A 15,290-nucleotide genomic window follows, 5' to 3' on the forward strand; every position below is an offset into this window, starting at 1 on the left:
GAGGCAAACAGGGTGAAGTGACTTACCCAGAATCACACAGCTAATAAATGTCTGAGGCTAGATTGGAACTAATCATGAAGATGAGTCTTCCTGCCTGTAGACCTGGCATTCTATCCACTGCATCACCTGACTTTTTACAGGATAGCAATTTGAAACATCCTTCAAAAAATCCCTATTTGTAATTCTCTGTAATAGTTTAACACAAAATAATTGATGTTGGGCATTCCTACATTTATCTCTACCGAGCAATACTTCTTTGAATAACATACTAATCATATCTAATGAAAAAGCCTATTAATAGGCTACAACAGTCTTAGAATGCAAGTCTCTACTGGAGGTGTGTGTGTGTGTGTGTGTGTGTGTGTGTGTGTGTGTGCGCGCGTGCACGTGTTAGGTGAGAAAGAAGAAATCCTGTAATGTTATTATAAATAAAAACGTTTACTTTTACATTTCAAAATGTGAAGGAGTTGAGTTTTGATATAACCTTCCACTATCAATAGAGGGATTGATGGAAAGTGGCAGATGGATTCTGAAAGGTATTAACTTGAAAAAAATAGAAAAACTAAAAAGATAATGATAATGGAGATGACTGCAATGTCCTGAACTGTCATGGAAAGTGCACTGAAACATTAATTTAACTTTTTATCAAGATGTTAGCCCCAGCTTTTATTTTCTGAAATAACTGACCTATCAAAAGGAAATTTATTTTTGCCTTTGTCTTTTGTATCTGTTATTTGTAGCTAAAGCTGTTATAGATGGGAGATGGAAGGAACCAGAACAATACTTGTCTTATCTTTAAAAGAATATTCTTTATTGGTTTTATTTGGAAACTCTTGCTACCTTTTGGTTACTCAGAAACTGATTCTCCAAGCCATGACTTAAAAAAATTTCCCCCATTTCCTCTCTATCTTTGAAGCAGTTTTCTGTTCATTAACACTTCTAGGAAGCTAGTGAGAGGAAACAGAGGGGAAGGCAGGTGAAAATGAAATCAGTCCACTTTGCTGCTTGTTTTCACTTCAGAGTAAGGGCTTCATGGGGGGTGGGGAAGATTGAAACTATTGGCTGAAATTAATTTCTGGATGATCTTAATATTATGTTTCTCTGTTCTTTTCCTTACCTTTAAGGCTAGAGTATTTATTGGTTACAACATACTTGAAGAGTGCCTTGACCCCTTATGTCTCATGTTATTTGAATTGTGTTGTACTTGAAGCCAATAAGAAGCATATAGTATCATAGATGCCTGTTTCATTTACTTTGTGATCCCTGATTCTTCCTTAATCTAGAGCTTCCCAGAATTCTCTGAAACCATTCTGCTTCTGCCTTTAGTTCTGAGCCTTCCCTTTGATCTGTCTCCTATCCCTGATTTCCGTGTTCCATCAACATCAAGTATCATTACCTTATGAATAGTCACCTTAAACTTTTTTTTTGCTAGACAATGGGGTTAATTAACTTGCCCAAGGTCACACAACTGGTCAGTTTCTAAGGCTAGATTTTAATTTGGGTTCTCCTGACCCCAGGCCCAGTACTCTATCCACTGAGCCAACTAGCTAGTGGAAAGAATACCACATTTGGATTTAGGCAACCTGACTTTTAATGCTGTTTCTAGAACTTACTAACTACGTAACCATGGGCAAGTCACTTAATTTTCCAATCTCAATTTCCTCATCGCTAAAATGAAAATAATAATATTTCTAGTATTTGTCCCCAGAGTTTTATGAAGAAAAATTGAATGCTATATTGTAATTACATAACTGACTGGCAAGGTTTAGAATAAAGAGTATTGATGGTAGCTGGAGGATCTGGGTTCCAATTCCAGTTATGGTACTGTATCCCATTTGAATTGTCTTAGGAAGATTCTGAAGATCACCTAGCAGGATAAGATACCAGACACTGAGGCCCTTTCTCAAACTAAACTGCCAAATATTCAAATTCTGTTATAGAGAGTGCAACTCAGATGTGCTGGCTACATTGTTTGAATGCCAAATGTACACTTGCCTAAAAGACTATTTTATGGAGAACTAACACAGGGCAAGTGCTGGCATGAGGGTCAGAAGAAGCAATACAAGGACACTGTCAAGGTCTCTCTTAAGAACTTTGGAATTGATTGTGTGACATGGGCAACACAGACATAGGACCGACCACCCAGCATGGCATGCCCTCATCAGAGAAGGTGCTGTGCTCTCTGAGCAAAGTAGAATTGAAGTAGCTCAAAAGAAACATAAAACACACAAATTTAGAGAATTCACCCCAAATGTTCCCATGGACTATTTGTGCCTGACCTGTGGTAGAACCTTCCAAGCTCATATTGGTCTGATCAGTCACAGTTGGACACATTGTAACTTGATTCTAACATAATGATGCCATTTTGATCCTTTCCCAGAACAAAGGACAACAGCCATAACCATCTATATGATCTTGGGCAAATCATATGACTTCTGTAGACTTTAATTTTTTAATCTAAAGTAAAATGAGAAGATTGGAGTAGATAATCCCTAAGAATCCTTCCAGCCCCAAATTCTTTGGTCCTGTGATGGATGTCTGTCATCTTCATCATCGTTTTTATCGTCAACCTGAATTATACATTAATTTGCTGATAATAATGGTGATGATAGAGCTGGAGCCTCAATTGTGACTTCATGTGTATAGGAAACCTCCAGGTGAAGAAATTCTCTTTAAAAATGCAAGTCAGCAGCTTTGCTGCCCTTTGTAGACTTAGAGAACAGGGAAAGGCTAGGTGATTGCTCTGGGCCACTAAGCCTAGGTGTCAGAGCTGTACTTTAAATGACATCTTCCTCATTCTATAGGGGGTAGGGAATCTATGGCCTTGAGGCCACATGTGGCCCTTTGACTAAATCCAAACTTCACAGAACAAATCCCCTTAATAAAAGATATTTTGCTTATAGCTGCAAAACTTGTTAGCATAATAATATGGATTGGTCGTGGGACAAAGGGAGAGGAATGTGCTCACTTTATGCGCTCACAATGTCAAAGGACCATGAGGAAAGCCTCCAGAAATATTAGGTGGGCTTAGAGAGAATATAGTTGAATCACACAGGATGGGCAAGTGTAAATGGATTGTCATCAACATCATTGCAGGAAATGTCCAAACTAATGAGAGCACAGATCCCTTTGAGTGTCCCTTGTGCTCTTTTTTTGTACAGAAAAATTAACGGGGGGCAGCTAGGTGGCACAGTGGATAGAGCACTGTCCCTGGAGTTAGGAGGACCTGAGTTAAAATCTGGCTTCAGATATTTAACACTTATTAGCTGCAAGACCCTGAGCAAGTCACTTAACCCCGATTGCCTCACAAAAAAAGATAAAATAACGGAAATACCTTCCCCTCACATGTTCCCATCATGCATCTCTTCATTGCCCTTTGAGTCACCCATAATTCTGATTTCTTAAGGTAGCTATTTCTAGTTATAAGCATAAATTTCATGGTAGTGCAATGAATGATGGCAGCTCAAAGGGACATATTTGTCAGCTGATGGGATCATCATATTTCAAAATATTTCACATTTAAACAGTGTCCCAAATTAGGTTATTACATTGATTTCTATATTTTTCTGATAGTAACAAATGTTTTTTTTTTCTTATGGAATAACTAATGCTTAAAATACTGCAGTAATAATCAAGTTAGTTCATCTTAATTATTACATCTAATATATCACATCCTATTTCAACTTATTTCCACAATGTTTGTGACTATATTACTATGATTAAATTTTCACTGAAGAGCAGATGATACAGAAAGTAGCGTTATGACTACAAAAACTTAACAGCATTCATTTAGACAGCAAATGAGTGTGCATATTCAATATCAATCTTGAAAATATAGGCTTCATCCTCAGCATTATTCTTGCTAACACCGTACCAGTGTAGGGATGAAGAATTGCTTGCTACCTTCAACTTCATCAGAATCTGGATTTAGAGTTAGATGGAACATTAAAGGTCATATAAGCTAGTCCACTTATTTTACAGATGAGAAAACTGAAGGTCAGGTATTAGGGGATTTCCCCCAAACTCGTGTTTGTTGGTTTTGTTTTTATTTTTAAGTAGAAACAGTAGTATTGGACCTCAGGTCTTTCAATTCTAAATCTGGTGGTCTTTTCCCTACAACATGCTGCTATCCCAGTGCCAAAAATTTAAATCCATGAAAGTGACCTGAAATCCTAAAAGATTCTTCAGGTATTTCTCATTTAAAGAAGGATTTGAAAGTAACTCTAGAAGGGACAATCCTAATGCCATCCAAACAATGGGTATTACGTTACCAATGAAAGATACAGTTTTAGTCCAAGTGTCTATTATTATCTCTTCCAAAAACAAATGATTTCTATCAAATTTCTGTGAGATTTGATTATATTAGCCTTATATGCCCTAATAGCAGATGTGATCATTTGTCCTTGCTTGTGCATGCACAGCCCTTATCCGTTTTGTTCAATGAAGAAGGGAAAAAAAAAGACCCTGAAAGTAATCATGGATGCTGTAGTGTTTAAGAATGTTAACTTTTTTTATGTAGAAAAAATATATATACTAATTAAGTATATATACTAAATAAAATATATATACTAATTAGTATATATACTAAAAATATATATATGCTAATTATATATACTATAAAATATATATACTATAAAATATATATACTATAAAATATATATACTAATTAATATATACTAAGATCTTGAGTCTTTCATAGGAAGTATATATGTAAGCCCTAGGAATAAAATGAAGTAACAATATTGTCTGCTAGGAAAACCTTTAAAGGTATAATAGGAATGAACTGAACATTAAATTTCTGACTGTGCATTAGTGTTTTCCATATTTTATCAATGTTTTTTGAGTCAATCCTTTTGTTATTTGCAGCTTTATACTCTGTTCCCCTCACTTCTTCAAAGATTACCTGATTGTCTTTCACAGATCGTTGCCTTGCGGGAACAAAATGCTCATATTCAAAGGAAAATGGCATCTGGAGAAGGGTCCACAGAGTCAGAACACTTGGAGGGGATGGAGCCTGGCCAGAAAATCCATGAAAAGGTTAGGCATTCCTTACTTATTCTTACACTGGATGTATTTCCTGCCATAGTATTTGCTATAAACATTAGCTATGAAGACTGCTTATTGCATACTTCATGGCTTCTTCTAACCAAAACCTCATGATACTTTTTTCTCTTCTTCTGTACTTAAATATAAAGATATCATGCAAATGAATTTAATTTTATTTGCATACATTAAGGGGAAAACTTTAGTCATTTATTTGCTTTCATGAAACTAAGAAAAAATAGCAGTAGAACTTGAAATTTGAAGGAAAAAATAAGCAAGACTATTTTTCATTAAAAAAGTGTTTGCCCATCAATTGAGGAATGGTTGAATAAGTTGTGGTATATGAATATAATGGAATACTACTGTGCTATAAGAAATGATGGGCAGGCAGACTTCAGAGGAACCTGGAAAGTATTCATTGTGTATCTACCATGTGTTGAAGGCAGCACAGCATAGTGAAAATGAAAAAGAAATAAATTAATTTTTAAAAAAAGAGAAAGAAAAGGAAAAATCAAACATGATAAAGAGCATTTATTTGGGTAACAATCAACATAGTGAGAAATAAAAGTGAAATGATTGTGGAAATAGACTGCATATCACCTGGACAAAAAGAAGAAAGAGAGGATGATTTGTGAAACATAACAAACTTGATTAAATTCTGGACCTGATTCTAAGCATCAGCAAAGAATTGATAACTTAAGAAGAAATCATCAGAACCTAGGGGGCACGTGACCACTTCCATTTTAGAATGTGTTGACAAAGGAGAGAAAAAAATTTGTATACTCTGTTATAGGGATAGTCAAAAGTGTCAGAGAAAAGAGAGTATGATATAGTTTCTTTTGTATATGTTATAACAGTTTATGGCTAAAATTGGCCAAAGATGAACGAGAAGCACCCAAGAATAAAGTTCTGAAGATGGAAACAGAAATAGTTTCAGTGAGGATAAAAAAAGGTGGCTTTTTCAGAAGAGATTAATATGGATACACAAGGATCTCATCAATCAATTTAAATTTTGAAAAGATGAGTATAAAAGACAATAGCTGGGACATTAGAGGATGAATTCAAAAGAACAGAGCAGTGCTAAAAGAATAGGATCAAGATATAAAATACAGAATGAACTGAGGTTGACAATAAATTTCGGGGCATTGAAAAAAGGCCTTTTTGGTTTTATTAGGGGAAGCTAAAAATCAATTAAGTCTTAACAATACTAAGTCAGCTGGATAGAATGATATTAATAGAACACAGAGAGAAAAACAGAATCACTTAACTTTTTATTTTATACCCATTATCTCTGTTAAAAGGAGGAATTTTTGTTTTTATTTTAATTTTTAAATTAAAAAGCATTTATTTTCTCTGCCTTCCACCATCCTCAAACTGAGAAATTAAAACAAAACCCCTGTCACGAATATGCATAGTCAAACAAAACAAATTCTCACAATGGGCTTGTCCAAATTTTGTGACTCATTCTACATCTCAAGTTCATCCTCTCTGGCAGGAGGTAAGCAGCATTCTCAACATGAGCCCTATGGAATCATTATTTGTCTTTGAATTGATCAGACTTTTTAGGTCTTTCAAATTTATTTATGCAATGTTGTTATCATACAAAACATTCTTCAGAAGAAAATGCTCTGCATCAGTTCATGCAAGTCTTCCCAGGTTTCTTTGTTCTATAAAAAAAATTGATGAAAGGGGATGATCTTTGGATTGGGAAGAATAGAACAAAAAAAAAGATTAATGGGGAGTTGAAATCCAAGAGAAGTGTAGTGATAATCAGAGTGCTTCTAAAACTGTTCTCAGTAAACTGAGGTATGTAGTCCCAGAACATCCATATCCTGAGATTCTTAAAGAACTGTTCTATGTGACTGGTAAAACACCATCAGTGATCTTTCAAATATTGTGGAAAATATAAGAGGTATTTCTGGAAGTAAATGTTACTGCTTTAAAAAAAAGTTTTAAATTAAAATATTAAATAAAAAATTTAAATGATGGAGAGTATCTCTAGAATTGTAAATTCTCTGAAAAAGACATTGATATAATTTGACGTCAGAAATGTAGAAATGGAAGAAAAAATACCAGAGTAAAGTGAGAGTCAGTCTGTCAAGTAGCATTTATTAAGCACCTATTATGTATCAAACACAAAGAATAGCAGTATTAGAATACTGAAATCTTAGTCAAAACAATTAGGATGGAAAACATTGTGTCAAGTCAATCTGGATGGGCGAGGGAGAAGATGGTATAAAAAAGCTTAAGTGCCATATTCAGGGAATTATACAAGACAATTACACAAAATTATTGGAAATAGGACAAAGTATAGATCAATAGAATTTACACATTGCAAGAGCTTTGGGGAGGTGTCCATGCTGTTAGAATTAGTCCAATAGGTCTGGAAAACCATTTGGAATTATGTGTAAGAAAATAAAAATCACTAAGGTTTATGCCAATTGATTCATCAACAATGAATTTATATCCCCAAAGAGGTTAGTAAAAGAAATATAGTTTTCATGTGTAGAAAACTAGCAGCAGAAGCAATATTTGCAATAACATAAAAACGTTGTCCTTAAGTTGACAAATGGATGCAAAAATTGTGATATATGAATGTAAGGGAATATTATAATATTGAATGATGAACATGAAAATTTCAGAGAAAAATGGGATGACTTCTACAAACTGATGAAGCATGAAGAAAGTAGGATTAAAAGAAAAATGAACACCTTGACTACAGTTGCCTAAGGGAAGGGCAGTGCTAAATGAAAATGGAATTTAGACAAAGTACCATGACCAAGTTTGGTTCCAGATGACTAATCACACTCCCTTTGTAAAACGCACTCTCTTCCTCTTGCAAAATGGTAAACTATAAGAGTAGAATGATTTCATGCACTATGAATCACACTTATTCTATTGTGTGGTTTGTTTTGATTGTTTCTTTTGGGGAGGAGAGGAGAGGTGCTCTATGGGCCAGAGGAGAAATTGTATATCGAATAATGGTTGTTGTCTCAAGAAAAGATGCAACAGTTTAAAGATGAAAGAAAATTATTAATACTTGAAAAACATTGTTTTAATTGAAGGTACTCATATGGAAGTAAGTTTTATTCAATCATGAATAGTTTTTAGCCTTTCTTCTCATTGTTTTGCAGAAACAATTAAAAGTAGTAATACCATGACATATATCCATTTTGGCAGAATGATTTTATGAGAAGTTTGGCTCAGAATGCTAATATTGTTTGTGAATTGAAAAGGCAGTTATTCATTTTACTTTCAGTAAATAAAATGTGACACTTTGGTACAGGTACTATGGGATGCAAAGGGGGAAAAAATGTTGTTTATTTGAGGCTTTGAAGTATTGTGAGACTATTGAGGAGGTCACTGAGTTTCCATGGGCCCAGGGTTTGGTAACTTCTTAGATTAATAATAATGCTTGCTAACTAGGTCTTTAAGTTGTTTCTGTGCTGTTGAAGGACTGTGAGTGATGTCAGCATTTGCTTGCCTTCATATTTTAGAGCAAAGTTTTGGTCATCCTTTCCAAGTTATGAACATATTTGATTTTTGCTATCAATACTTCCATGTTCTGTGTACTTAAAGATGTTGATGCATATTTGTTTCGACTATCAAAGTGAATTTAATTAAATTATGGAGAACTATACAATTTCACTGGAGATCATCAGAAATACTGTCTTAGGAATTTGGGATAGAAATACCCATCTTCAAGCCTTTATTTCTTCTTTTCTATAATTTCTTTCTACAGACTTTTCTTTAGTATTGATAGAGAGTGAACAGAAACAAATGTCCCAGAAAATATACAATTTTAATTCCTCAAAATGATCCATCAGGAAGAGACCATGGGAAATATTTTGATTTCTTTGATCCAACAACAGTCACTTTGTGCCAGAGTTGTCTTTTAAAACCGATGTGGGAATTCAGTGTCAGGCACAAAGACAATGAGTAAAACAGTCATGGGGGGAGGAAGAAAATGTTTCTGAGTCCATCCATCCCCCTCCCAATTCCTGCAAATAAAGGTTAGTGTGTAGGAGGATGTTGGCATTTGTGTGCACATTGAAAAGTGACTCTTAGAGAAACTGTTGTTGGATATTATGGAATTGTTAAGAAAGTGAGTTTGAATTCCCTAATCACAAGCATTAGCCTTTGGTTGGGACAGTGAAGTCACTTAAATTATACAGTGAGGCAGGATTATTTGCTTGTAGGGGATATTTTGTGTCAGTGGCTTGAGAACTCTGGTTATAAAAATAATCTTATGAGAACACACTTTGAAATAGTGAATGATTATCATTATACAAAACAAAACATGATTAATACCAAAATGAGGGAGGAGGCAAATACCTCAAAACATAAGAAGGAAATCTTTCAAATGTCTTAAATTTTATATATATATATATATATATATATATGTATATATGTATGTATATATGTGTGTGTGTGTATGTGTGTATATATAATATGTATACATATGTATCTTAACCTGTCATCATGAATTTATGGTTAAAATACTCTGGTAATTATATTTCAATAAAATTGGTTTTCTTTTAAATCCTATGTGCTTTATTTTATGCATTTTAGAAATATTGTTTTTATGCAAATATATATAATTTCTGTTACATATAAACATATAATTTCCATTATATAAATATATAATTTCTGTTATATATAAATTTATAATTTTATTATATATGATGTATAATTTTCATTATATATATAAATATTCTGCATTTTAGAAATATCATTCTGAGAAGGGGTTCACCAGACCAACCAAACTTTCATCAGACTCACAAAGGGGTCTATCAGTAAATATATCTGTGTGTGTGTGTGTGTGTGTGTGTGTGTGTGTGTGTGTATGTATGTTTTGGGGCCCTTGTTCTAGAAGAATGTATAAAAGTTCATGTACTTGAAAGAATTATTTTTACCACTGCAGAAATATGAGTATGCCAGGGTAAGAAAATACAGATAATGTACTAAGACAAATTTTCTTTAATTCAATGTACTTAGCTGCCCTTCTGTGTTATAGTCTTCCTGATTCTCCTAGAAAGCTGTGATTGATAATGATTACTCATTTTTTTTCTTTTTTTAATGGTTTTTTTATTGATGCCTTTTATCTGTTTACATCTCTCCCTTGTCTTCCCTCTTCATGCCTCAGAGAAGTCATCCCACAACACAAAATTTTTAAAGGCAAAAAGAGAGAGAAAACAAGCAAAATTGAATGATACATCAAAAAAGTCAGAAAACATATACAATATGCTGCAATTGTGTACCTCCTACCTCTTCAAAGTGGAGTGTGGATATCTTCTCATATCTCTTCTTTGGAGTCATGCTTATTCTTTGTAATTTTGCCACATCTGCTTTTCAGTTTTTTTATGGTTCATTTTGTTTACATTGCTGTAATCATTGTGTAGATTTTTTTCTCTATTTTCTTGACTTTGTGTCCATTCATATAGATCTTTCCATACTTCTCTGTATTCATCCTATTTATCTTTTCTTACAGTGCAGTAATATTCCATTACATTCACATATCCCAATTTGCATAGTCATTCCCCATTTGATGGGTACCTACTTTGTTGCCGAATCTTTGCTATCACAAAATGTGCTGCTAATGATATTTTTGATGTATACAAGAATGTCTTATCAATGGTATCCTTGGCCTATAAACCTAGCAGAGGAATCCAGATCAAAGCATGACAACTCATTTTTCTATTATACCTGAAGGTATTATAATTATAATAATAATAATAATAATAATAGTAATAGCAACCCTTTATATAGTTTTACCATGTGTCAGGTACTATGCTAAGCACTTTACAATCCTCAGAAGAACCCTGAGATGTAGGTGCTATTATTATCCTCATTTTACAGATGAAGAGACTGAGGCAATCGGCAGTTAAGTGTCTTGCCCAGAATCACACATCTAGTAAATATCTGAGGTTGGGTTTGAACTCAGATCCTCCTTACTCCAGGCCCGGTGTGGTATCCACTATGCCACCTAGCTCCCTCATGTGTACCTAAAGAATTCTAGCTACTAAAAGTACCTAAAATGCTATTCTCATGAACATACTGTGAAATGGAGAGTGCAAGTGTTTTTTATCCCCATTTCACAGATTGAGAAAGCTAAGGTTCAATGTAGAAAACTGGGTTCCCCAACCCCAGTCACATAGCTAATTGATATCACAGACCTCTTGTCTGGTCATCTAGCTTTCTTTCTGCTCTAGCCTGATACCTCCATGCTATCCCTGTCCTTCTGCCTCCTGTGGCCTAAGCAGGGCAGAACTCAGAATGGCATTTATAGAGGGTAGGGAGAGTCAGAATTACCAAACAATCAGACTGTATATCCAGTCTTGTCAACTGAGATCTCTGACCCTTTCTTCAATAGTCTTTCAGAGATCTTTCAGTGATTTTGGTCACCATATTCAAAACCACTTCTCTAGGTTTTTCTATGTCCTACTACTTGTGGAGTTTAGAGATAAATATGCCAGTCTTGGGCACAAGATAAGCAAGTGATTATCCATCACTTCACCTTACAAGGGTCTCTAAATACCTCATATATAATAGGAAGGGTCTCCAAGTCTTGACAGGTTAGGGCCTGAATATGTGTTGATCTGACCCTTCTCCAGTGAAGCCCTAATGTCGACTGAATTAAATAACATTAGGACATCTTGTTTGAAGTCTAACACAGATTCAGAAAACCAACTTCTCAACAATGTGATGGGGGAGACATGCTTGAATTTGTGTGATGTGGACATCCAGAAATGCTTATGTATTCATGGACTGCACTGAGAGTCCTGTCTTTCAGGTGACTGTCCTACTATACTACGCTACAGACCACATCGGGGAAAATCTACCCAATTCTCCACCTACTTTTCAAGAGTCCCTTATGACTTACACACACACACACGCACACCCCAAACCTCTTCTCCCCAGCATTATGTGATCCAGTGACACTGGCCTCTTTGCTGTTCCTCACACAAGTGCTGTTCCTCCATGTCCCAGCTCTGAGCAGTTTCACTGACTGTCCTCCATGCCTGGAATGTTCTCGCTCCTTAGCTCCACCAGTTGGCTTCCTTCAAGTCCTAGCTAAAATCCTACCTTCTAAAAGAAGCCTTTCCCAGGTACTCTTTCTTATAATTATTTCCAATTTATCCTTTATGTGGCTTGTTTGTATGTAATTGTTTGCCTGATGCCTCTCCCAGTAGACTGTGAGTTCCCTGAGTGCAGGGGCTGGCCTTTACTTTTCTTTGTATCACTTGGACCTAATACAGTGCCTGACACATAGTAGGTGCTTAATGTTTACTGCCTGACAGACTGAATTCATGAAGCCACGATTTTCACAGTGATAAGCTGAAGAGTGTCCAAAGGAGGGCAACCAGCATGGTGAAGGGCCTGGATTCATGTTGTATGAGCATTGGTTGAAGAAGATGGGAATGTTTAGTCTGTACAAGGGATGCCTCAGGGGAAACCTGTTAGCTGTCCTCAAGTATTTCATGGGCTGCTGTGTGGAGGGAAGGATTACACATGTACTGTTTGATCCCAGATGGCTGAACAAAGAATGATGGGGAGAAGTCACAAAGAGGCAAATTTAGTCTTGATGTTAGGAAGAACTTCATAAAAATTAGAACTGTCTAAAAGTGAAATGTGCTGTCTCAAGAAGTAATGAGTTCTCCCAAAATGGATGAATTCAAGTAGAAGACAGAAGATCATTTATTAGATATATTTTTGTGGGCCTTCCTTTTCAGATATGGGTTGGACCTCCAGGGTTACTGGGATCTCTTCCAGAACTAAATTCTGTATGTGGTTGTGTATAATTATATTATTATGCTTGATTCATTTAGCCATATAGGCTAATTTTCATTTTATCATTTCTGGTTCATCCTAATTGATTGTTTTATTTATTCATTTTTTTATCATTTGATAATACATAGACCTTTCTTTCCCAAGAAAATTTGACTTTTTTTTCCTATTTAAGTAAGTTGTCTTGTAAATTGGAAATAATTGAAAGAAGGATTATAACAATCAAGTTTAAGAACTTGCTAAAATCTTACCTTCTAAAAGAAGCCTTTCCCAGGTACCCTTTGTTATAATCCTTGATTGAAAGTTCAAGAACTTCAGTCTTCTTCAAAGAATAAAAATGAATGGAAAATAATTTATTCATCATGTGCTAAGCACACTGATAAAGAGCTAAAAATACAGAAGAAAAGACAGTCTCTACCCTCAAGAGGCTTACGTTCTAATAGTGGAAACAGCAATATAAAAACTATATATAATATGTACCATATATAATATGCAAATTATATATGCTTTATAACAACATATATGAGTAAATTATATATAGATACATGTATAGATAACACGTATAATGTGTTATAATATATAATATATAGGTAACATGTATATAATATAAAAGTAAACATAATGTATAACATAATTATATGTAATATCTAATCATATATAATTTTATATATAATATATAACATTTGTAGGTGTATATGTAATACATAACATGAAATTATATATAGCATATATAGTATATATTGTATATAACAAAATACAAAACTATTCTAACTCACAAATTCTACATGGTAATAGAGCATCCATTCTGTGTAAAAGCTGCAAACTCATCTGGAGCAAAGGAGGACATTGGAAGCATTCAGAGACTCCCAAATTCCCACTCCACTCCTTACTTGCTGTGTGATTCCCACAAGCAAGCATCTCTGGACCCATTCCTTCATTTGCAAAATTAAGTCTTTGGATTAAATGGACCCTGAAGTTTCCATCTGGTTCTCAATCTTATGACATGATAATAATTGATATTAAATTGCTCTTTAAAAGTTTGCAAAGAATTTCATATATTCATTACCTCATTTGAACCTCACAAAAGCTATGTGAATTAGGTACTTTAGGTCGCCTTATCTCTGTATTTACACACAAGGATACTGAGATTCAGACAGCTTTAGTGATTTTATTGTGATGATACAGCTAGTGGGGAGTCACTGTGGTATAGCTAAAAAGCTACTAGAAAGTCAAAATGTCTGTTTTTGGAGAAAGACTGCTGAAAAGCACTAGTTGTTCAGTTGTTTTCAGTTGTGTCTGACTCTTTGTGAAAACAGTATGCTCCAATCTTCATCCAGACTCCATAGTTCTTCCTCTGAATCTGGATAGCATTTCCATCATGAGTCTTTTGAAACTTTCTTGAATCATTGCATTGCTGAGAAGACCTAAGGCTGTGACAGTGGATCATCGAATAATGTTGCTATTACTGTGTGCAATGCAGGAAAACCCAGGTTTTCCTGAGGCAGCGACTCACTCTCTAGCAACTATACCAACTAGTCTTTCTTCTCATATCATGAGATAATAGATTTGGACCTAAAAATGGTCCTGTGAAATCATTAAACCTCATGTAATAGCTGAGGAACCTTAGACCTAGTCTTCAATGTCTAGTGTTTGATCAACCAAAGTGAACTCATAGTGATTCCCATTTCCCTTTCTGAATGATTAAATCCTATCATCTAATAAGCTCTCCCAGAATTCTGCCAAGGATAATTATTAACTTTAGGGGCTTATAGTTAGACTCCATTTTCTTTTTTTTTCTTTTTGAAGACTGGGGCAGTGTTTGCCAATCCCCAGACCTCCAGAACCTACCCCAAGTTATCTCATTCCTCATTCACAGCACCTGAGCAATCACAACTAAAAGTTCTTCAGTATCTTCAGATATAATTTGCCTCATCCAAATGAACTGAAAGAATTTAGAGCAGCTGTCCACGCCCTAGTTCCTCTTTTGCCTTGGGCTTTTATTCCTTCCTTCCTTCTTCTTATGCTTTCTATTCTGAGGATCAGTCTCCTTGATGGAAAAAGCAATTAAGGTAAACTTCAACTTGTTACCCCCAACCGCTAGTACCAAAGCTGCAGAGCAGAGTTGCTATATGAGGACCCACAGTAAAGGAACTGAAATGGGTTAAAAAGGAATTACATGATGGGTAGTAGTTCTGCTTATAGATTTTAAGTTTAGGAAACAAGGGGCAATTTTAACAGGGGAAAAGTATCAGGAATTTGCAGCAGTGTTACAAAAAAATATTACTAAGGAGAAATCGGCAACTACCATTTCATAATTGTTTTTTTTTCAAATTATAATGAAAATGGTCCATTCACATGTCTGTGTTGTTCAATTGTTCAATAAAGTCCAATGCTTCATGACTCCATAGACACACCCAGGGTATGCCTAATGAAAATCTGAGAAGGAAAGAGACAGATTT

At 34.9% G+C, this 15,290-nt stretch overlaps 1 protein-coding gene across 4 annotated transcripts in view; it reads left to right on the plus strand.

Moving 5' to 3' along the window:
• Window positions 1-15,290, plus strand: part of PPFIA2 (PTPRF interacting protein alpha 2) — a 664,632-nt gene that overhangs the window by 489,568 nt on the left and 159,774 nt on the right. For all 4 annotated transcript variants that reach the window (XM_027842480.1, XM_027842481.1, XM_027842482.1 and 1 more), the window contains one exon: window positions 4,921-5,037. In XM_027842480.1, coding sequence (XP_027698281.1) covers window positions 4,921-5,037 — 117 coding nt within the window. The remainder of the gene's footprint in view (window positions 1-4,920; window positions 5,038-15,290) is intronic.

Source organism: Vombatus ursinus, unplaced genomic scaffold (genome assembly GCF_900497805.2).
Source record: "Vombatus ursinus unplaced genomic scaffold, bare-nosed wombat genome assembly UNPS02014874.1, whole genome shotgun sequence".
Classification (NCBI taxonomy): domain Eukaryota; kingdom Metazoa; phylum Chordata; class Mammalia; order Diprotodontia; family Vombatidae; genus Vombatus; species Vombatus ursinus.